The sequence below is a fragment of the Sminthopsis crassicaudata genome, chromosome X (assembly GCF_048593235.1).
Source record: "Sminthopsis crassicaudata isolate SCR6 chromosome X, ASM4859323v1, whole genome shotgun sequence".
In the NCBI taxonomy this organism is placed as follows: domain Eukaryota; kingdom Metazoa; phylum Chordata; class Mammalia; order Dasyuromorphia; family Dasyuridae; genus Sminthopsis; species Sminthopsis crassicaudata.
Genome location: NC_133623.1, coordinates 55734626 through 55760052, shown reverse-complemented (window position 1 = coordinate 55760052; position 25427 = coordinate 55734626). Strand labels below are relative to the sequence as shown.

General features: G+C 39.6%; 1 protein-coding gene across 10 annotated transcripts in view; it reads right to left on the bottom strand.

Annotated features, from left to right (window-relative positions):
- TENM1 (teneurin transmembrane protein 1) overlaps window positions 1-25427 on the bottom strand; it is a 3105198-nt gene that overhangs the window by 109493 nt on the left and 2970278 nt on the right. For all 10 annotated transcript variants that reach the window (XM_074277949.1, XM_074277947.1, XM_074277946.1 and 7 more), the window contains one exon: window positions 4316-4435. In XM_074277949.1, coding sequence (XP_074134050.1) covers window positions 4316-4435 — 120 coding nt within the window. The remainder of the gene's footprint in view (window positions 1-4315; window positions 4436-25427) is intronic.

The following is a 25427-nucleotide window of genomic DNA, read 5'->3' as shown; positions in this document are numbered from 1 at the left end:
GCTACTATCTACCTCCTGTGGCCATCTCTTCAACTTTTGAATAGTTCTAAATGTTAGAAAGTTTTCCAAACTGGAATCTGTCTTTCTGTAGTTTCTCCAAACACGTTCCTCCTAGTCCTGACCTTCTTAGCCAATCAGATTAAGTTTAATCATAAACTATCATGTCTATACACATTAGTCACCTGTTCTTTAGGCTAAACATCTCAAATTCCTTCAGCTGATTATATGGCACGATTATATGGCACTATCTTCTTTTGGATTCTTTCAATGTCTTTTCTAAAATATACCCAGAACTGAACATGATAATCCACATGTAGTCTAACCAGGGAAAAGAATAGGAAAATGTATATTGAAGTTTAGTAATTCCAAATCTCTATGATTGTTTCTCTTTCTAATGTAAAGGTTTTCCCCCCTTGCTGTCTGCATAATTTGTTTTGAAGTTGTGAAATCTCAAGTTTGACTATAATGTTTCTTCTTGAATTAAACTTGGTTTCTTTTTATTGGCATTCTATGGATTTTCTCAGGCTTTACTTTGCCATTTGTTTCCAATATTGCTGGAAATTTTATCTATATTATTTCTTTCTGTATAATAGTCCAGTTTCTATTTTCATGATTTTTTTTTCAGGAGGATTCTGCATTTTACCTTTAAGATCAATATTCTTGTTTTAGAGCTCTCATTCTTCAAATCTTTAAAAATTTTCTATTATTTTCTCTTTTGTTTTTACATTGTTTTGCATTTCCAGCTTGGTGTTTCTCCTTCTTTAAAGAATCTACTGCTTTTCAGTGTGTTCCTCTTTTTTGTTCTAAATTCCTTAGGCTATGGTTAGAGTTAGTGATACTTTTTCCTTAAGAGCTCTAATTTCTATCCTCATGTCCGATTTTGTCACTTAATTCTTTTATTGCTCTTCTGAACAATTTTAGAATTTTAAAAAATTAATTAATCTTTAATTAAGTTCTGCTTTACTTTGCCTTGTGGTAAGGTATATGGTCCAATGACTTAAAACATTTATTCACTTCATTTGTTTTTTTAAAAAATTAGTCCACCAATCTTTCTATCATATCTTTGCTTGAAATGGACTTGCTATGGCCCATTCTTTCTCTCTGTGATGCTCAGTGCTCTAGTGACCCTCTCCAAGGCTTTGCCCTCTTTTTTTTGCTATTCTTTTGTATTGCTGAGGCTGTAGGCTACAAAAATGTGAGGGTGAGGATTTGGTACATCACTTACTACAAGGAAAGTCTTTAATTTCACCTTTTCCATTCTTTTGGACTTCATGCTCTTGATAATGATTTTCTTTAGCTCCTAGGCTGATCTCAGTCAAAAAGAGTTTGGAGAAATGGTCCTCCTATGCACTCATGTATGTGTGTTTGAAGGCATTGTGGGAAGCCCTTATAATTGAGTCTCTTCCTCTTCCTTTCACTTCTGCTGTCTATTACTTCTAATGACAGGTACATAAAATAGTTTTAAGCATCCTACGCTTCTGGTTTCTTCTCTTTTCCTCAGTGTCCCCCCAGGCTCCATATCCCTTTGAAAGGACCTCCTTTAGTACTGAGCTACTCAGTCTGTGGTGGATTTGGGCGTTTCTGGGCTGGTTGGAAACAAGGGTAGATGTTTAGGGACAATAGGAACTTTAACTTGACCTAGGAGGAGGGACACAGTGCTAGGAGTTCACTCCAAAATTCTGTGCCTAAAACTGTAATCTGAAAAGAGATACAATTGAAAAAATGTCAAGAAAAGGGAACCAGGAGAAGAGGAAGGGGAGAAGTGCTACCAGATTAGCAAGTTTATCTTTAGTTTTTCTTCCATAAGAATTATTTTGTGGAAGCTTCTTTCAAACATCCTCCCATTATTGCTGAGTTTGCTTCATATGGGGACCCTTTATTTGAGATGTTGTGAAGAAAACTGTCCCATGCAACTTCTCTTTCTTCCATATTCCTTGAATTCTCCTTTGTTTATATCTTTTAGTATTGAAAGTGAGATCCTTGTGCACAACATCTCCCTTTTTCATCATCATCAGAACTGTTTCTCTGTTTCTTCACAGTTTTCTTCTTGAGAACTTCCCAACCTGCTTAGACTGATTCCCCTTGTAGAACATTAGACAATGAGATTTTCTCTGAGCCTTGTCCTGTCCCCAAATCTAGGGACCTCTCAGACTATTTTCACAGATCTCATTACTAGCAATTCTAAAGAGTAGTCACTTCCCTGCCAAGATGACCAACATTTCTTCCTGGGAGACCATTTCCTTCTTGTGAATTTAAATCAGATCCAGAACAGAATTTTCATTTGTTAGTTTCTCTACCTTTTGACGGATTGAAATAATCCTTAAGTGAAATCAAGAACTTATATATTTCTTTTGATTCCTACAATAACATGTCGGGTTAACGATCCTTTTCCTGACCTCATCACTACCATTTCCATATATATATGATTTATTGGCAATTTCTGCCTTTATGAGCATCGACCAAATTGTCTCTTATATAACTTATTCTGGTTCTTGGATATCCCTGTTTAAGTATTTTAAGTGGCTACATTGAGTTCATCTGTGTGTGGGAATTCCCAGTATGGAAATTTCCTTCACAGATGTATATTAGCTACTCATCTATAACTTAAAGTCTTACAGAGTTGCCCCGAAATATTGAGAAGTTAAGTGATTTGTCCTCTGTTTATATAGAGTATGCACTGAAGGCAAGACATGAGAGCCCAGGTCTTTGAGACTCCATGACTTGCCCTTTACTTACAGTGCTCTTTGTTTAATATTTTACGTACTGAACATTCTCAAAACATCCACTCCAACTTTTTTGTATGTTGCTTCTTTTCCATAGAGCTCAACCTTCCAGAGCCATAGGCCAGCCAGCCTTGAGTCCCATCCCACCACATCTCCACCACATCTCCATGGTAGAAGTTTGCTTTCTTGCCTTAGGATCTCTCGGGTTTTATGCTGCTTGATCCCTTTATGGAGCTTTGTTCTGTGGCTCTAATTCACTTATCATGCAGTGTTGTGTATAACCTTCAATGGAGTTTTGTCCCCATGGCTAGAAAAAAGTCCTAGAAGGTAGGGGGCCATATCTTATCTAAACTTTCCACCCTAATACCTCTCATTGAACACAGGAGGGGCTTAATCACTCTGGAATAGATACGGTTGATGGTTATGTTAATGATGTTTCCTTGGAGTCTTTTTTTTTTTTTTTTTTTGATCTAGACAATTCTGAGTTAGGCCCAGGTTCAGTTTGGTGAGCATTCCAAGTGCTGGATGGGGGAATAGATTTTTGTGAGGGGACCACCCAGCCATCCTGCCTTGGGGATCTGGCTCCCAGGGTTGTGCGCAAGGGCTCTGAGGCTGTCTCTACATGGGGCCATTGATTCAAATATTTTAGACCAAAATTTTATTATGTATATCTAAACGTCAATAAAATGTCTACAGCTTTGGACCCTTCCATATGGAGAGTAAGTGACCTCTCTGTTCTGGCTTTTAAGGACCTTGGGATCTCCTTGGAAATTAGCTTGGGGGTGATTTTGGTCATTCTTGGATGGCATCAATCTAGGGCAGCAATTATAAAATCATGAGACAAAGATTGGAAAAAACCAAATCAAACTGATTAAGTTGTTTTAGCTATTTTCAGATGGTGCAATCTTTTATTTTTGGCAGAAATATTTTGGGCACTTCAACAACCACACAATCTTTAATTAAACTATTTTTTATTTTTATTTTTGAAATGTTTGCCATTTGCTATGTAGAAAGAGTCAAACTACTGTCATGGGCTACACTTTCCTGCCATTTGCACTGAATGTAGACAGATGTATAGAAGGTAACGGGGAAAAGAATATAAGATTCTTAATTTGCTTATAACACATCATCCTAAGGCTGACAGAGGAATTTGGCTGGGAACCTTGACACAGAGGGAATGGAGAAGGGAAAATAGGGTAGAAAATGAACATGGCCTTTGCTCCATCTACTTGGGGCTCAAGCTAGTTTTTTTTTTTTTAATAGAGAACTCCTAATTAGTTAATTAGAGAGATATATAATTAATTAATGTATAGGATTAATGTAATTAATTATGTCTATATATAGATATATAATTAATTACATATCTATATACATTCTTTGAGCTTGGGCTGAGGCACAGGATATCAAGCACAGGAGTTAACTGATCTTCCCAAACGCAGAGCTTGGGAGGATGCCCAAGGTACAGAGCAACAAGCAGGACCGGATGAGCCCATTGCCTCTAATGATGCCCTGCTTCAGAGCTTCTGTCTTAACCAAGGCAGGATTAGGGCCCAACGAATCAGGAACAACGAGGACAAAAACCATCTTCTTACCTTCCATCTTGTCGGCTGATAGTATATCCATAATCGCTGTGGCCCAAGAAGCTAACGTTCACCCCAACCAGAGGTGTTCCATCCACAGCCACAACCTGACCTCGAATCACACAGGCACGTCTGCAACAAGACAAAAGCCCAATATGAGTGAATGTGTGTCCACATATTAGGGAAAATCTGGATCAATTCTACAATCTAAATTTTCATATTTGTATAGGTGTATATAAAACAGGACCATTAAACAATATATTACAAAGAGAGCAAAAGTGTGCATAGTTAGAGTTCTGGGGTGATATCTTTGGGGTGATCATACCCAGCATGGTACTAGATATGCTGATGACATACCCTTCTCTATAGTTACTTTTTGGACACGGGGATATCTGCTGCTGTCATTTTCTTTTCCGTGAACAATTGATAGGAAATGTAGTAGACTACTATTTCATCTTATGGTTTTAAATAAATATTTTTATCGAAAGCAACAGAAGCAAAAAGAAAAGGCAGGATCTCCAAAGTTAAATATATGGTTGACTTAAGCTTGTAAGGGTCAAAACTCATTACGACATCCCTTTCTTCAATATTTTCCCCTTTCTATGGATTCTATCAGATTAATCTTCCTAACAGATAACTTCCTAATCTGGGCCCTCTTGCTCAAAATCCTTTAATGTCTAGGTGGCTAAAGCATTGGGCCTAGAGTCAGGAAGATTCATCTTTTTGAGATAAAATCTGGCCTCAGACACTTACTAGCTATGCGATTCTGGGCAAATTACTTCATGCTATTTGCCTCGGTTTCCTCATCTGTAAAATGGGCTAGAGGAGCCGACATGACTGAAAAAGAACTGAAAAGCCTACTACAAAATAAAAACTCTAAATGGGGTCACGGAGGAGCCGACATGACTGAAAAAGAACTGAAAAGCCTTCACTACAAAATAAAAACTCTATCTTGGCATTTGGGACCTTTCTCTTCTTTCCTTTTCTTTCTTTCTCTGTCTCTCTCTCTGTCTCTGTCTCTCTGTCTCTGTCTCTCTGTCTCTCTCTGTCTCTCTGTCTCTCTCTCTCTCTCTCTCTCTCTCTCTCTCTCTCTCTCTCTCTCTCTCTCTCTCTCTCTCTCTCTCCAAGCTGAAAATGCACACTTCCATGAACGGTCCCTTCTCCATGTAGTCTACCTTAATTTTTCCCAGCCAGAAGAGATTAGTTTCCTGTGAACTCTCCCCACGCTTTGTTTAAGTCTCATACATACTTTGGCACTCTTTGTAGTATACTGTTTAATGATCCTGCCTTTTCTCCCTATACTACCAGACCCTGAGCTCCGTGAGCGCAAGAGCCATGTCTCATGCATACTAATAGCCCCATTTAGTGGCTAGCACGGGGCTTTACCTGAAGCAGCCACAGAATCAGATGGCTGAAATTAACAAAAGTGCTCAGTAGTCAAAAGCTTCCACATAACCATATCCCAGGAAAAGCAAAGAAATCGGTCAGCTCCCTGGAGTTGGGAAAACAAGCTCTGCCCTGAATTTATTAGCATCTGTTTTCAAAAAACACCAATAAGCTATGGACTTGCAAATGGTGCAGAAAGGTAAGCTAGCATCATTATACAGTACTGCCATGTTTCTCCCCTCTCCCTTCCTTAAGTTAGTATCATCAGGTCTGTGACACTTATCATCTGCTTCTTCCTTTCATTTCCCCCCATAATATTTCATCAATTGCTTCCTCTATGGCACCAGGTTATTCTAACATCACTCTATTATACCTAACAAGAGTCCATCAATCAGCCAAGAAGATTTTATTAAGCAGGCGCTATGTTCCAGGCACTGATGAGTGTTGGGAATAGATACAAAGGCAGAAGCCAAACAGTTGCTGCCCTCTAACAGGGGAACAAACATGTACATATACAGGTGGATATAAAATCGAGACGTGCTAAGGGGAGGCCCCAGAAACCGAGGGGGGCAGGAAAAACTTGGTGGAATCAGCACTCTAGGTCTGATTGTATTGTGCTTCTAGAGAGCTTGCTATGAATGCAAAGGCCTATGGATAGACGTTGGATTGCTAAGATGAAGAGACTGTGGGAAATGAGTTTTTGTGTGTGACAATTCTGTCTCTGGGCAGGACAATGGAGAGCAATGGTTCAATTGGCAGTACTTGTTTGAGAACAAGCCAATCTCAACTCAATCCTCAACAGTGTCCCATTTCCCCCATTCTCTGGACTTTGTACTCCCTAGCATTACCATCTTATTACCATCCAGCCTATGATAGGATCAAGTCATTTATTTATATGTCACCTTTGTCCTACTTGCACTTTACTTTTTGTGTTCTCAACCAACTGGAAGACTAGAACGTGTGTGTGTGCCTGTATGTTTGTGTACACATGGCTGTGAAAACCCCTTGCATATTGATGATCTGACCCTTCCCTTTCATTTACAAGTAATAGAAAAGACCTCGGTCTAGAGCCTTTAGCAGGTTCTCTCCCCGAACGTCGGTTTCAGAGAGCCTTTTAAAAGAAGCATTGTGATGAACTTGGTAAAAAGAAAACAGAACATGCTGATAAAAGCTATTGTACAACCCAGGGGTTTTATATCACACGAACCAGTGGGGCTGGGAAGCTGCTGGGTTAGCCAAGTAAAAGGATCTGAAAACTGGTTTGATATGATTTCTAGAGACTCCTGTGTTCCTCAGTGGGCTCCCAATGTGCCAAAGCATCTCTAATTGACAAGGAGACTGCACCTTAAGGGAGCAGGAAAGGGAGAGCAGAGTGGTTTTTCCTTTTCTTTCAGTAAGACTGGTTAGATTCTCCACTCTATGACATTTTTGCACAGTCATCCTGATATGGTCTTTTTGCACCAAACTCAGTCCTCTGGGCTTTTATTTCATGAACATTAGTTGAAAGCATTTTCTCGTAGTTTGCAAAAGGAATACAGCTTCATTCTGTGAGGCAGACAAGCTCGTCCCAGTCATCAGTGTTCTGGACTCTTCTGTCGTGTGTCTCTCTTGGCTCTTTCTCTTTCTCTTTCACAGGAGGCCTGCCTTCTGATTCTCCTGCTTTTTAATATTCCTGCTATTTTATGAAGTGTACAGATTTGGGTGATAACGCCTCATCAAAGTCATCATTATTCAAGACACTGTCTACCTGCTCTTCTCATTCAGTTCCCTCATCATTCATCAATAATGCATGCGGACTGGTCTTTCAACTCAACTTTTTTATTCTTTATATTTGAGGAGCTCCACTGACTTACAGTATGTGATAAAGCCTCATAAAACTTATTATTTTACATTTATCAATATTGAACTGCCTTTGTAAAATATTAGCTTGAAATGTTCTAAACTTCCTCAGATCTGGCTGCATTTTGCCCTCATTATTGACACACTCAACATCTTCTGTTTCTCCCGAGAAGTACTCGTGCACTCTTTGACCTCGGATCTTCTTCTAATTTTTCATCAACAACAGTAATCCAGAGTCCATATATGTTTCATAAGTTAAGCAGAGGCATAAAAAGCCTTTTTTTTTATTTGTAACACTCTTGATTGACACTACATCTCAGATAGGGCTGAGAAATCTACTTACCAAGCAAATTCTCCATTTTCAAAGGAAGGCTCTTGAGATGACCTGCTTCCCCAGGTTTTCTCCCTCAATTATTTTTGTTATATCTTCTTAGAAAGTGCTAGGATAATAATAGCTAGTACATACAGTAATTAAAGGTTTTCAAAACACTCGACAACTCGTTTGATGCTCATACCGATTCTCTGAGGTGGGTGCTTTTACATCTACTCCTCCCTCTTTTGAAAAAATAGACAACAAAACTGACATTGAATGAGGACACATGACAGGCCCATTGGAAGATAAGGCCCTGAAAAATTGGGAAACAGAGCCAAGTAATTTTGATCAGGGGTGGGAAGGAGTTGGGGAAAGGCCATTGGATATTGCCGAGGGAAGCCAGTTTTGGGGGTACTGAAGTAGGAGTCTCCCGGCAGCCAAGAGGCAGCATGAAGGAAGAGACTTGTGGGCTGGAGAGGGGCAGTTAAAAGTGTCTGAATCCTTTTTTTCTTGACTCCTGAGTTCAGGGCTCTGTTGCTTATGGTGTCTCTCTCTCTCTCTCTCTCTCTCTCTCTCTCTCTCTCTCTCTCTCTCTCTCTCTCTCTCTAGATGAGGTTTGGCTGCCATCTCATGGACTGTTATTTTCTTCCCTACCTAAAAGCAATAGGTTGCTATCTCTTTTTTTCTCACCAGGGTCCTATCTTCTCTGTAGGTTATTCAGGTAAATGTAAGTTCTACACACAATTAAAACATACCTTAGACCCTTAAGGAACAATGGAACGATACTGAAGGCAGGCATGTGCCTGGGAAGATGATCTTCTGGGATCCTTCAGATTGAACAACATAGTTGTTTTGTTCTATTTAACCAGAAACCTGGCCCTGTGTGTCTACACATTCACCAATCCAGGGTCTATTAAATAACGGATATTGCTAGTCGATATTAAGCTGCAAATTTCCTTGATGAGTTCCCAATATGCTTAATCCAATAAGTGTGCGCATCCACCATAGAGACTGTATGTTTTCTTTCCATTCCCAGATCCCCTCCTGCACCAATTTTGAGAGCTAGAATGATTTTTGTGTTGATCCTCTTTGCTCAAGATGTGAACTCCACCCTATTAATACTGGCCAATGGAAGACCATCTGGGTTTAGATGGACATGCCCGATGAAACTCTGGCAATCACGGGCGCAGGAGAATTGGCATCTTTGCTGTCTTACAATTCAAAGCTGAGTCCTGTAGTCATTTGGAGGCCCAGCCTACAACACAGGAGACTGGGGGAAAGCCCCAAGGAGGCAGTACACATTTTATGGAATCGGGGACCAGTGTATCGAACAAGCTGCTTCCTAGGGTCTCGTTCATTCTAGACTTGCTCTTCTCATTGCAACGTACAGATTACCTCCAGCCTGCAATCATGGCTTGCTTCCTGTCTTCTCTCTGCTTCTTTGTCTTTTGTCTTCTTTGTCAAATTTCCAATAATCATTTGACACTTCAGGCAAGAGCATTAATCTCAAGCATAGAACTTGGGTGCAAATAAACCCCCCAAACAGGCTGAAAATTAAATTGCTGAAATAAGATGTAATTTACAACATTGTCTTCTGATTAAAATCTTTGGTGAGGAAAATTAGGCTCTAAGCTAGGGAAGTTACATCCATTTGCTTTTGTTGATTACTTGGGCCTAAGCACTATTTGAAGGGTAGCTCATTAAAAGCAAGGACCAGAGAAGCTGGGAGCTTAGCAGCAGAGTTGTTTTGTCCACGGGAACAGGCCCACCAACAGTTTTCCACAACTGACAGCTTTGGCTAAGTCTGAGCATTCTGAGCAGCGGACTGAGGGTGAGGAAATAGGATTCATTCTCTTCTGCCTTCTGCTGCTAGCATGCCCGGGGACATTTTCTCCACTCTCTTTCTACCACATGTAGTCAGAGAGTCTGACTTTGCATTACCTGAGAGCCGGGAGGGCCCTAGGAGGTCACCTATTGCACACCAATGTGTGTACTTGGACAAGAATTCTCTCCTTCACAGTTTATGATTATAAGATTGTGGCCTTAAAGATGGAAGGATCCTCAGTGTCCATCTCATCTGACCTCTTGGTTTTAAAACTTGGGGAAACTGAGACCAAAGAAGACCATGGTCTCACACAAGTAGTCAAAAGAAGAGCTGAAATTTGTCTTTCCACTATACCCCATTGGAAGATAAGGCCCTGAAAAATTGGGAAACAGAGCCAAGTAATTTTGATCAGGGGTGGGAAGGAGTTGGGGAAAGGCCATTGGATATTGCCGAGGGAAGCCAGTTCTGGGGGTACTGAAGTAGGAGTCTCCCGGCAGCCAAGAGGCAGCATGAAGGAAGAGACTTGTGGGCTGGAGAGGGGCGGTTAAAAAAAAAAAAAAAGTAAAGATTGTCACCTTCTCTGCCATTACATATATTTGATCTAATGTTAAGAGATTCCCTCTGTATAAAGTAAGTCCCCATTTCTTTAGCACTGTGACATTCATAAAGCACTTTCTTTATAATAGCCTTGGTGACGGAGGTAGTGTGAGAAGGCTTCCCCTCACTTTTTGTTGTTGCTATTCCATTGTTTGGGGTTTTCTTGGCAGAGATACTGGAGTGGTTTGTTTTCTAGCTCATTTTACAGATGAGGAAACTGAGGTAAACTGGGTGAAGTGACTTGCCTAAGGTCATCCAGTTAGTAAGTGTCTAAGGCTGGATTTGAACTCAGGTTTTCCTGACCCTAGACTCGGCACTGTATCCACTATACCATCAAGCCGCTCTCACTCTACAAACGAGCAAACAGCTTCAGAGAGGGGAAGAAATGTTACATAAGGCCACATAGCCTGTCAATAGAATGTTCCCAGTTCCATTCTAGCAGCTCTCCTGATCAATACCACACAACTCAGAGTGCCATCTACGTCCCCATCTCCCCTACTGTAGCAAGGACTCGATCCAAACTTGCTGCTGCTTTGATCTCAGACTGGCTCTGCATCTGTGGTTGCCAGGCAGGATATTTTTTTACCCATGCACAAACTCATATATGGTGTATGGCAGCTGGATGACCAACTTGTGTGTCTGTATTTGAGTGTGCGGGGCGGGGGGTAGGTGGATTGAGAAGAATCATGCTGAATCTCTAAGAGATGACTCAAATCCACCCTGCATTACCTAGTCTTCTTGAAGAACTGAAGCATCTTGAAGGGAAGTTTGGTTCCTCTAAAGGGTCACTATCCCATCTCGTAGGGCCTGATGCTTATTTCATTGGGCTGGGTAGCCCACTTCCTGGAGAAGGCTCAGTGTGCCAACCCAGGGAGTGACTCTGGATTGTATCTGAGCAGCCCTCATCCTCCAATACTCTCCCAGGCTTGAGACACATCTTGCTTATTTGCCTATTGCCTTGTCTGGTCCCAATCAAGCCAAGACATTTGGCTAGACTCCTTTTGGCAATTAGGTGATAAGAGCCAGACATCAGAGGCAAAGTGATAAAAGTGGGAGCTGATTTTCCTGAGAACCTGGATAAATTAGACCGGCTAGAAAGTGGGCTAAATGACTGCGAAGGTTCATTTTGACTGAAGTTGTTCACAAGAAGTTGTAATATGTTGGGGACCTACTTCATGGATCTAGAGAATGTTTTCAAATACTCAAGTAACCGATGGATATCCCACAATTCCAAATAACAGGCTGGGGTATTGTGCTTTGTCTATTAACCCTTTCAGAGCATGAGTGCTTTGTCTGGTCAGTTATACTTCCAGGGATGTCAGTGGTACCCTCCTGACCTGGAAGAATAAAAGAATAAATGTATCTCCTCAAATGCCTCATGAAGCCATAAATCCTCTACTATTAATTTTTAGATGATCAGTCATTTGCTTCATAATTTTAGGCATTTAAGGCAATCCCTTTCCGGATGTCCAATGGGCTCCAGTATCACATATGGTGTTTTCTGATACTTGTTATCTATCCTGGTCCAGCAATACAAAAACACTTCCTAAGGTTACAGAAGAAACACATTTCCAAATCCTTAAATGCAAATGCCTAAATGGTCATATTCAACTCAATCAAAACTCATTCTTTTTCCTTAAATGGGCTGGCCAATTTAATCCCTGTTTCCCTGGTGGGTAGCTCACATATATCACACCTACCAAGTGGCTAGCATTAAAAGAAGCTAGGAGCATTAGGCAATAGCATGAGAGTACTCCGGGAAGGGCAGGGCTAATGAAAATGCAGTTATCTTTTGAGGCAGATATGTTTTCCTTATGGCCCAGGATATTTATCGAAAACCAAAATGAGGCTACTCGTCTCAGGTTGGGTTGGGAATTTTTCCACGTGCCTTGGGAATTGCTTGTCAGCTTGCTTTGACTGGCTGAGACCCCTTCCCCATCCCCCACTCCAAGAAATGTGAGGAGAGGGAGTCACATTTCTAAAACTGTGGAATGGCCCACATGCTTCAGGCAGACACATTTCTGTTTGTCTAGTTATGTGTCCGGAAAGCTTGGCCAAGAAGCCCTTGGAATTCTTCTGGAATAGGTCCAAGGTTGCTCATTTTTGGTGACACTGGTTTCTTATCTTCAAAAGAGGCTGCACTGGTTTGTCATTAGCCCCATTGGTCTTTTTTAATCACCTCCCTGGGAATCTGGCTTTGAAATTCCCAATGACCAGCCAATTCAGGAGGGGAGCTGGGCACATAAAGTCCCTAGCATTATTGTTCCAGGCTATTCTCCCTACATTGTCTACCGGCAGATGCGATTTCTGCTCCTGGCTCTACTGTTTACTGGTGGGATAAATTTGGGCAAATCTCTTATTTCTTCGTGGCCTGGTGCTTAATGGGAGGATATAGATAGTATCCAGATTCACCATCACTCTCTGGCCCCTTTGTAATCCAGCTGCCCGTGATTACTGACCATGCTGGGTGAGGAAAGAAAAACTAACTGGTCCCTATGGAAGTGGAATCTCCATTCATTCCCCTTTAGGACTCTGTACTAACCCCAAAGTCAAAGATAGGCTACTTTAGATAGATAGATGCAGTGGGGGATAAAGACTCCGTGTCTTTCCTGATCCTTTCTGACCTAGACCCTGATTGAGCAAAAGGACCAAAGTCAGGAAGAAAATAGGATGAGATGGGAATCATCTAGTTCCAACTGTTCATTTTAAAGATGGGGAAACTGAGGCCAAGAGAAGGAAAGGGACTTGTTAAAGGTAACATAAGTTATATCCTCTGATTTCAAACCTAGTTTTCCAGTGAATACGGTCTATTCAACCCACAGGTTTAGATACTGTTAGATCAAATAGTATTACTAATTAAATTATTAGGAATATCACAACAGGTCGGTATTCAACTGATGTTATTAGAAGCAACCAATTAAATCTTTTTCTTAGGCAAGCAATAATTGCTTTTCCTTCTTTGTTACCTTCAGGTTTACACAAAGAAATGAGTCATACAATTGTTCTTTGGGCTGCCTTCAGGAGCAATTTAGCACTTAGAAATCTTGGACCTTTCTGAGTTTGGAATTCATTTCTCTTTGCATCTGGGGTGGGGGGGCTCAGGATGCAGATGAAGGAAGTCTCTTAATTATTCAACCTAATGGCCTTTCCTTAATCCTCATCCTTCTGGACCTCTCCATAGTTTGTAATATGTAGAGCATCCTGTTTCTTTGATACTTTCTTTTTTCTCTCTAGGTTTTATGACATTGTTCTCTCCCAGTTCTTGGTTTCCTTGCTGGATCTTCACCGAGGTCATGATCACTAACTCTAAGTGTCCTAAAGGGCTCTCTGTCTTGTGGCCTTTTGTTTTTCCCTCTTCTCTGTTTCATTTGGTTATCTCATTACTTCCCATGGATTCAATTATCATGTCCATGCTGGATTCTCAAATCTATTTATCTATCCCTACCCTCCATTCTCACATCCCCAATTGCCTACTGGACATCTTGAAATAGATGTCTTGCAGCAATCAAACTCAATCTGGCCTAAACTGAACTTATTATCTTCACTGCCCTCCAAACTTCTACTCTCCCTGACTTCACTATTACTGTTCAGATTCTTTTTTTTTTCCCCTGAGGCTGGGGTTAAGTGACTTGCCCAGGGTCACACAGCTAGGAAGTGTTAAGTATCTGAGATCAGACTCGGGTCCTCCTGAATTCAGGGCTAGTGCTCTATCCACTGTGCCACCTAGCTGCCCCTCACTATTACTGTTGAGGATACTATCACCCTCCAAGTCACCAAGTCTTTTTTTGCCTTTTTTATTAAAACTTTTTTTATTTTCAAAACATATGCATGAATAATTTTTCAACATTGATTCTTGCAAAACCTTGTGTTCCAACTTTTCCCCTCCTTCCTCTCATCCTCTCCCCTCGATGTCAAGTAATCCAATATATGTTAAACATGTTAAAATAGATGTTAAATCCAATATATGCATACATATTTATAGAATGATCTTGCTGCACAAGAAAAATCAGATCAAAACAGAAAAACATGAGTAAGAAAAGAAAATGCAAGCAAACCACAACAAAAAGAGGGAAAATGCTATGTTGTGATCCACACTCAGTTCCCATAGTCCTCTCTCTGGGTATGGATGGCTCTGTTCATCACAAGATCATTGGAACTGGCCTGAATCATCTCATTGTTGAAAAGAGCCATGTCCATCAGAATTGATCATCATATAATATTGCTGTTGCCGTGTACAATGATCTCCTCGTTCTGCTCACTTCCCTCAGCATCAGTTCATGTGAGTCTCTCCAGGACTTTCTGAAATCCTCCTCCTGATCATTTCTTATAGAACAATAAAATCCCAGAACATACATATACCACAACTTAATCAGCCATTCTCCAAATGATAGGCATCCACTCAGTTTCCAGTTTCTGACCACTATAAAAAGGGCTACCACAAGCATTGTTGCACATGTGGGTCCCTTTCCCTCCTTTATGATCTCTTTGAGATAGAAGCCCAATAGAGACACTGCTGGATTAAAGAGTCTACACAATTTGATAACTTGTTGAACATAGTTCCAAATTGCTCTCCAGAATGTCTGGATCCATTCCCAGTCACCAAGTCTTGAAATCTTGTTGTGATTCTGGAGTCCTCATTATCTCTCAACCTCAATATCCAATCCGTCACCAAGGCTTGTTGATTTTTTGTATTTATTAAATCTCTCATGTATGCCTCCTTTTCTGAGACTGCCACCACCATTATCACTTCAAACCTAGACTATTACAATAGTCTGCTTGCTACCAGTCTCTCTCCACTCTAGTCCATCCTCCACTTAATTGCCAAAGTCATCTTTCTAAAATGCAGATCTGACCATGTCACCCTGCTCCCTATGAAATAAATGCAACTGGCTGACAATTACCTTCAGAATCAAATATAAAATCTTCTTGTTGGTTTTTAAAACTCTTCATAATTTGAACCTCCCTACCTTTCTAGTCTTTTCATACCTTACCCAACTCCCTCCTTCCTTACTGACCACATACTCTGCAATTCAGTGACAATGGTCTTCTTATTGTTTAAACAACATTGTATCTCCAGATGTTATACTTTTTCTCTCGCTGTTCCCCATGTCTGGAATTTCTCTTCCTCCTCATGCCTACCCCCCATCTTCCATTAACTTGTAGCAAAAATTCTTTCCTTATCTTTGGTTTTTCCTCTATTGATTATAGTCAATTTATCCTATCTATAACTTATTTATCCAAGTTTGGTTGCATGCTATCGCCCTTATTTGAATATTTGAGACCAGGAATGCTTTCTTCCTTTCTTTTTCATCCCTAGTGCTTAGCACAGTGCTTGAAAGGTAGTACTGATGCTTAATAAATGGATATTGACCAGCTGTCTGAAGGCCACTATTGGGTCTGTTGGTTTAGTGTAGAAAGGAAGGATTTGTAGCTTTAGGAATAGAAAAGACCTAAGTGGCCATCTAGTCTAAGCCCCTCATTTTAGAGGAGGAAACTGAGGCCCAAAGTTCCAGAGGTAGTGTCCAAGAGAGGCTCTGAATCACGCTTGGAATTTTTTAACCCAGTCTTCAGCTGAGTAGAGACATGACATAACTTGGTTCAACAGAGCATCAATGGCTCAGAAGTGGAGGGATCTCTTAATTTAACACTCTTTTGGAATCTGCAATAATTCACCCATGGGATGGGCTGATAATACAAAGCAAATTAATTTCACCAATCCCTATCCATTAACTCCTGTGCTACCCAAAATAGACTGAGGCCTCTCTCCTTATCTGATCTTCACTCCATTCCATCCTTAAGAAATTTTTACTTGACCATTTCATCCCTTCATGCTATCATTCTCTATGTCTCCTCTTGTTCATATCGTTGTCTCTACTTTCTCAACTCTCATTTATTTTTCAACTCTTTAATCTGACTACAGAATCTACCGCTCAACTGAAACTGCCTTTCCCTAAATTACCAGTGTAGGCAATCCAATGGACTTCTCAATCCTCATCCTTCTTAACATCTCCGAAGGCTTTGACACTCAGTGTTGACTGTCCCTTTGTTCTGGATATTCTCTCCTTCCTAAATTTTTGAAACATTGCTTTCTCCTGCTTATCTTCATACCTTTGTGGCTTCTCCTTCTCAGTTTGTCCAACCCCCTAATATTGGTGTACCCCAGGGCTTTGTCCTGGGTCCTCTTCTCAACCTGTGATCTCATCAACTTCCAATTGTCATCATTAACTTCCCCATTTTTGTGCAGGGCAGCATAAGCCTTCTCAGGCTTCACCTTATTCTCCTAGTTATGACTGCTTTCCCCGATATATCCCTGAAACGACTTTCTATTTATTGTGCATATATCATGTATGTTTTTATGTATGTGTTGCATCCTCCCTCTTCTAGGAGAACACATACCTGGGTTTTCCTTTTTGATTTTGCATCTCTACTGCCTTGAACACAACAGACATTTTAAAAAAAAGCATAATACTTGAACTGAGTTAATGACATAAATAAGACGGAAAGCCATATTTTACTTTTATAAGTCATCGGCTCTAAAGAACTTAAATCTTTGCAAATTCTTCAGCATACAAACGATTAGATGGTATTTTTTTAAGGTTGTTTTAACAGATAACTCTATTTGGTAGGACATAGGTCACCATGACTTTGGGATTAATTATTGGAATTTATGGTAATTTGGAAGGCCACCGACCCAATCCAAGGAGCTCACTGTGGTTTCTTTCAGCTACTGCACAAGTAGCCTATTGTCCATCTCCAGAACTAATGAAGTTGTGTGTATCTAAGGCTGGAGTCCTGCTTATTCCCGCCTCTGGAGGTTCTTAACACAGAAGCATTGGCTGAGGGAGAATACTTATCTTTCATTGTATTTATATCCCCAGGGTCTGGAAAAGCTTAATGGCAGCTCATCTGCTCCTCTGTCACTGAGTGTCAGGATCCCAACTGTCCCCATCTAATACAATTACTTACATAGGAGTTCAGATGGCGGGAAATGGGCATGTCAAGGCAGTGCAATATATAGACGAATGGTATGAACCTATTACCCAGCATAATATCCATTAACCTCATGAGAGAAACAATCAATCTCATCTAATTTGAATTATCTTGAAAGAATCAAAGATGCAGAGAAAGTAATAAGTGATGTCAAATCAAGCCATGTAGGTATAAATATTAATTTTTCAAATGAATGGTGATTGTCTTCTCCCAATTAGTCTACTTGGTACAAACACTGAACTGCAGAAAAATTTAAAAATTGAGTCCAAAGAGGAAAGGGAATGGACATTTATAAAGTGACTTCAATAGCACTATGCTAAGTGCTTTACATTTTCCCATTTGATCCTTGCAACAACCCTGGGAGATAGGTGCAGTTATTTTTCCCATTGTATCATTGAGGAAACTGAGGCAGAGGTTAAGTGACTTCCTCAGGGTCACAGATAGTAAGTGGGCGAGGCTAGATTTGAACTAGTCTTCCTGACTCATTCTATTTTCCCTTAAACAATCAGTCCTACACTATGCCTGTGGCTGCAAACCCTTGAGTCAGTATCACTTCTTCCCCATAAGATCAGATCAACAACTAATTTATATTGATCACATCCCTTCAAAATAGTGGAGCCTCCAAACTCAACAAGCCAGGGCGCCTGCTAGCAGTCAGGCTTGTTGCCGAATCGGTGTTTGTGACTGGCACAACTCTGTTGTGTTGAATCTTCTACTCCAGTCCTGATCTAGGAGCAGCCGCTCCTTTGGCCTCTCTCTGGGTTTGGCTGGAGGCTACCTGCCTACTTCTCTAAGTGCACCAAAGCATGATTTATTAAAGAAGTTATGCAAAGTAATTAGGGCTATTATCAGGCATCATGAATAATCAGGACCAGGATTCAGAGTTTTATCTTAAAGAGAGGTCCAATAAAGGAGTCCCCGGGTAGACAGAGTGCTTGCCAAGACCCATTTCTCAGAGATGTGGGCCTTTCTATATTTGCCTAGCACTATCACTGGCATTTTTTTTTTGTTTTCTGGGCTTCTCACGTGATGCACTTTTACAGTCCTTGCAGATAGCATCTGTTTTCTCAAGCACCCCAAAAGGAATAGAATCAATAGTGGCAAGTGATAAAATGAGGTGAACAGTCTTCCCGCTAAGCCCCCGATCATCAGTGTGCTGCGAAAGCAAAGAGCACCAGATTTAGAATCATCTGCTTCCAAACTCACTCCCAGTTCTACTACTTCACTCATTGCATCATCTTGGGCAAGTCACTTCCACTCTCTATAAAACTATTTCCTCACTGTAAAATGAAGGGGTTGAGCTAGAGGAGTCTCTTCAAAATAATGAGCAGTAGGTGGCAATGAGGGATACTAAATACTAGTTTTAGACCAGATCAAAGAAGCAAAATGCCTAGAAAGCCAAAGGCAGAGCCATGACTGTACAGCCATTGTAGAAATGTTTCTACCTTTCTGCGTTTTGTTCCTGGCTCTTTGAAGGATCACAGCCTTATCCTTTAAAGAGTCTGGCTCTACGTTTGCAAACTGATTTTCTGTCGGGCTTTAAAGTTACCGCTAAGGCCCGTGTGCCCAAACACATTTCTCACTGGCAAATGTGAAAAAAAATGTCATACCATTGACGCGTGCTTATGCGGCTTTGTTTAGGCCTCTGTCCTATATAGCTGGTTGCTTCTGGTACTATTTTTTTTAAAGCATTATTCCATTAGTGATGGTGAGTGAAATGTCTGGCTTTGCAAATTACTGCTGTCATTTAGTTTAATGTACTCTGGTTTTATATATTTATAAAAACCTTTTCCATTATTGATAATGATTAAATGCTTAGGCACCAAAGATCAATAATGCTTCTATTCACCTATTTACATTATTAAAAAATAATAAGCTGTACAGGGCATGTACAATATGTGATTTACTCTGCAGATACTTTGGAAATAGATGCAAAAAAAAGAAATCTGAAACGAATTCTATTCAATGTAGAACAAAGGAGAGAAAAATGGGTTCAGAGTCGGGAGGGTTCAGATGTAATCTCAGCTATCAGTTACCTGTGGGACCTGCACCAAGTACCTAATGTGGCTTCAGTGCTCTTCCCTGAAAAATGGCAGGATATTTGAATTTCCCTCTAACTCTAAATCTGGGATCTTGTAGTGCTTACAAGGGGGAAGGAAAGCAGCACATGGTCAGTATGTGAAAGACTCCATTTGGAGCAACCGATCAAAAGACTTTGAACTCGAGGGGAGCCTCGAACCCCACTCAGACAACTGTTAATATGAGGAAAGTCCAGACAGCCTGACATGCAGTATAAAGATACTGAAAAAACTCAATATTCTGTGTGATTGCTATGAATCAAGAATCAGTGGAACACATTCTGCCCCCTGGTACCTTGAATAGCATATGGGTGTGGGTGGTATCTTTGGCATTCTGTGGCCAGGTGTGACAGCTAATGCTACGAACATGGTGACAGTGCTTTGAGAAGTGAAAAGGATATATAATCCCACACAATTAAAGGTAATTATTCTTATTTTTTAAGTCTTCCACATTTTTATTTATAATATTCATACTATATAAATTGTTCTCCTAGTTTTGCCCACTTTCCTTTTTTAATAGTATTTTATTTTTCCAACACAAGCAAAGATAGTTTTCAACATTCTTACATCTTACTCCCTCTTCCCTACCACACTATATGCTGTGATCCAGTAATACTTGCTGTTCGCTGTATGCCTTCTTTGCAAAACTTTGCGTTCTAAAATTTTCTCCCTCTCTCCCTTCCTCCTCTCTCTCCTCAAAACAGCAAGCAATTTGGTCATAGCTTAAACATGTGCACAAGTCAGTTGTTCTTTAAAAGTTGCCATAAAAACAACCTCAAATAATTGCACCAAAATGCATTAAACTGATAATGAGTTTGAGAAATTCACTTCTAAAGTGTTTATATTTTCAAAGATATCATACTCCTACTATGGATTTAGCTTCACATATCTCTGATATGGTGACAATAAGCCATATTTTCCAGAGAAAGGGTTATACTAAGAAAAGTCAATAAGCATTTATTGACTACATAGTCATTATGCTATGGCATTATGCTAAACACTGGGGATACAAAGAAAGGCCAAAAAAGTTCCTCTCTCAAGGAACTCAAAGTAATAGGGGTAAGAAGTAAACAACTTTGTACAAACCATATCTATCTATCTATACTTATATATATATATATATATATATATATATATATATATATATATATATATATATATATATTACTATATGGTAAATTGGCTATAATCTTAGATGGAAGGCACTAAGATTAAGGATTGGAAAAGGCTTCTTGTAGAAGGTGGGACTTTAATTGAGACATTAATGAAGCTTGGGAGATAAAGAGGCAGTGATGAGGAGGAGGGGCTTTCTAGTCATGTTAGGATGTTAGGTTCTTACTAAGTGCTAATGAGATAATGAGATGATAGGTTCTTACTAAGTGCTAAGTTGGTACTTAACAATTCTCTAGTTCTGACCTTTAAGGAGAGTTTTACCCCTTTGAACTTCTGGGGAGGAGCTTAATGTTTAAAAGGAGAAAGTTCATTGGGAGAAGTAATTTTCCCACAAGCCCTTGTGTTATTCCATGCCCATTCTCTGAGAGGATAAAAGAGGATGGCACTCTGGAGGAGGAGGAGTCTCTACTCTAGGTCAGAGTTGGTGGCTCTCTACAGGAAGAAGAATCTGGCCAAGAGATTGAGTTGAGATGGCAGATCTCCTCCCAGAGAGCAATCGGCAGTCTCTGGAGACAACAGAACATTACAAATTGGCGCCCAACGTGGGACCTCAACGTGGTTTGAGACCCAATGAAATTTGGCAAATGGATGTGACCCACTATAAATCTTTTGGTCATCTGTCTTTTGTTGTTGGTCAGGAAGGGGAAATGCTTAGAATTGGGAGATGGAGCGTGCTATACAATGAAGAGCAAAGAGAAAACTGTTACGGATCACAGATTATAAGATGGTAGGGAGGAGGGAGTAAGGTGTAGGAACGTAAGAGGAAGCCAGGTTATAAAGAGTATGAAAAACCAATAAAAATGTTTTATATTTTATTCAGGAGGTGGAAGGAAGCCACTGAAGTTTATTGAGTAAGAGGTAAGTTGATCTAATTAGATCTGCATTTTAAAAAGATCACTTTGTCAAGCTGGATAGAGAGTGAATTGAAGTGAGGAGAGACATGTAGCATGGAGATCTACCATCATAATAGTCCAGATGTGAGGCTAAGGATCCATACCAGGATGGTGGCAGTGTCAGACAAAGAAAGGGTATGTATATGAGCGATATTCCAAAGTATAACTGACAGAACTTAGCAAGTGATTTGATATTAGAGATGGGGCTGTGAGAGTGTGGAGGAGTTAAGGATGACATCTAGTTTGGGAGCCTGGGAATGGTACTCACAACACTGATAAAGAAGTTTGAATGAGGGAAACTTTGAGAGAATGAGCTCTGCATATGTCGAGATTTATAGGTCTACAGGACATTCAGTTAAAGATGTCTAATAGGTAGATATGAGACTGGAGGTCAAGGGGGTTGAGTTAGACAAAAAGATTTTAGAATAATATGCCTACAGATGATAACTGAATACATGGAAACTGATGAGATCATCAAATAAAAGCATATAGAGCAAGGATCAGTCAATTTTTCTGCAAAGGGTCAAAGGATATCAAAATATATTAATATCAATGATATTGTTTATGTATTACTTATTTTTATTGACAAATTTTAAATATAATAATAATAATAATAATAATAATAATAATAATTGAATGTCATTCTTTGTATTGCAGACCTACTTCATTCTGGGGGGAATAGCATTGCACTTATTTGGATTAAGTGTCTCTAATCAAAATCGATCGCCAATGTTCATCTGTTAGTGTTGCTCTGTTATCCAATTTTATATATTTTTTCTTTAAAACTTTCTTGTTTGACGCTGCCAAATATTGATATCAATCATGATTTTAATTGAATATATTCATATATATTAGACTAGCTATATTAGATTCTTCTTTTGATATTTGTGTTTTAGCATGTAGCTAAATGTAGACTTGTACATTAACAGCTTCCAATGGAAAGTGAGGAAAAAGCTCCTGAACTGGGCCCTTAAATAGATTCTGTAATATCGACATTATTTTCACAATTGCATCAACTCTGACTGGAACTGTAGTTTGAGCTCAGAAAATATATCCATTGCAAATACGTGTGGGAATAGAAATCTAGCTTCTTGTTTTAACATTTGATAGTATAGGAAGTATATCGAGCAGCCTGACATTACTTCGGATCCAAAAAATGTTAATTGTCATTTAACTTTATCCCAGTAAAAATCTTTGCACATAAGTGGTTTTGTCTTGTAATTTCAAGCTACATTCATTAAGAAACATTAACAAGTCTACAACAGAATCTAATTTCCAAAGTCATTTAGTATTTGACAATAGTGGATAAGAATAGTTTTCATTCAGAAATACTTCCCTCTTATCTCTGAGCTCAAAAACATTATAAAAATTTTTTCTTTCCCTGTTTTGATGCTATGAGTATGCACTGGTAAAAAAAAAATATCATGGTAGAGTGATGGACATGGCATTCAAAACACTGTCAAGTTATAAGTGTGTCACTGGGATTTATAGTGCACTGAGCAGCAGTGAGAAGCAATGAGACAGTCACATACAGTCTGTCACAACTATTCAACCCTGTTATTGAAGCAGCCATAGAGAAATCATAAATAAATGGACATAGTTGTATTCCAATAAAACTGTTTAAAATATAAAAAATCATTCTTAGTTTGAAGGTCAAACATGGACTGCAGTGTTGTGACTGCATTAGTGCCCTGGATCTATTAGAATCAGCCAGTCAGGATAAACAAAAGTCTTTATTCTTGGTCTTTTGGGGTCACCATCAGAGGATTAGATATAAAATCTCCACACCTTCTTTCTTCTCTCTCCACTACGGAAGAATGATCCTACTTGTCCTACTCCACCTTCTGATCTCTCTCCCCTTCTCTATCCACACCCACAGATCGAGCCAGCACAGAGTTGAGTAGGGTCATCCTCCAAGCATATGTTAATAGAGTATTGTCCAATTGGTAATTAGCGTCAAGTGCTAGGTTATCTCCTTTAAGTGCATCTGCTCAGTTCTAGCCCTTTACACTGAAGGCTGTGGTTGCTGACCCTATGTAGACAAGGGGAAGACATGAGGAACCATCTAGTAGACAATATCTGGATGAAAATTCAGGTCTGTCTCCAGCCCATACACTGTGTGAGACACAGAGAACTGACAGTTCTGATTTTTCTAGTCCAATTGCTTTTTTTTCCCCCAAAGGCAATACCATTCTTAATTTCTATGGGGAAAAGTCACCGGAATTTAAAATTATCAAAATACTTGTAAAACCTGAGATCACTATGTGAAAGAACTGAAATGCACGCTGTAATACAGATAACTTGCTGTACTTAACAAATGTATTAGAGAAGCTCAGTCAATCCAGACAGAAGAGGTCTGGAAGCCTCATTCCTGGCCTGCTCACTGAGACAGCTGCTAAGTTGGGGATGCAAGCATGAAGCTCCACCAGGGATGTCTAGGTCTTTCTTTACTTTTCTAAGTTTATTGCTCCAAATATCATGATCTAGGTCATCCTGTACATTCTTTCAGTTATCTAATGGAGGATTCAAGTGGGGAGAATGATTTCTCTATAAAAACGAAAGATAGCAAACACATTTTTAAAACCTCTGGGAAGGAAGTTAGATGATTTAAATTCACATATACCGATTTCTCCCTTTTCCCTTCTCCACCTGCCTCTTTCCTTTTCTGGAATTAAACTTGAGGAAAGCAGATGTTAATTAGTCAAAAAAATGCCTATCGTGCATTAACGAGTCCAAACACTAGTGAAGGTCAAAACTTAATCTTATCCAGAGAAAGTGGGTTAAGGTTAAGTTTCAGAAAAAACAAACAAACAAATGTGCAATAGCTATTAAATCCTGGCCATTAAAGACCAGTAATTCTTAGCCTTTTAAGTGTGTGGGGTGACATCTTTGTAAATTCAGTAACAAGCAAACTCTCTTGGTTTGTTTTTCTTAAGATTACTCAGACCTCTGGCAAGGCTCTTCTAACTAGGGTGAATTGGAAACTATATGGAATATCACCCTAACAAAAATCCAATGTCTATGGAGATTGCAGAGGTATCTTAATGAAAGAGACGTTATATACCCAGAGAGAGGACCATGGGAACTGAATATGGATCACAACATAGCATTTCCACTCTTTTTTGTTGTTTGCTTGCATTTTGTTTTCTTTCTCATTTTTTCCCTTTTTCATCTGATTTTTCTTGTGCTGCACAATAATTGTATAAATATGTAGACATATATTGGATTTAGCATATTTTTTAACATGTTTAACATATATTGGATTACTCGCCATCTAGGGGAGGGGGTGGAGGAAAGAGAGGGAAAAATTTGGAACACAAGGTTTTGGTTGTATACGGATTGATGTTGAAAATTATCCTTGCATTTGTTTTGAAAATAAAAAAAAGCTATAATTAAAAAAGGAAGACACACTAAATATGGGGAATATGGTAATATTATATGAGCTTTCAAAAAGCAATACAATGGACACCGGAAATAGTAAATATGAAATAGAGTGGGAGATCATATGAAAGACAAGTTTCTCCATGGAACTCATAATTACCCAGAAGAAAGGGAGCACCCCATGAGATTGGGGCATGTCCTGAAAGGGACTTAGAACTCTAAGAGTTAGCTGTAAGGAGGAGAAGTGGGATTGAGAGCGATATTGGTCGTAGGAGGAGAGACCACGAAGCATGTCCAGGGAAGGGAAAGAAGACAGCATGAGGCAGAGTGCTACGGCAAGTTGACCCCAAGGAAGGTAGCAGCCATGGGAGAACCCATAAGGAGATTTTAAATTTTTTAAAAAAATTTTAATAGTTTTTATTTACCAGATATATGCATGGGTAATTTTACAACATTGACAATTGCCAAACCTTTTGTTCTAATTTTTCCCCTCCTTCCCCCCACCCAGATGGCAGTTCGACCAATACATGTTCAATATGTTAGAGTATAAATTAAATACAATATATGTATACATGTCCATAGTTATTTTTCTGTACAAAAGAATCAGACTTTGAAACAGTGTACAATTAGCCTGTGAAGGAAATCCAAA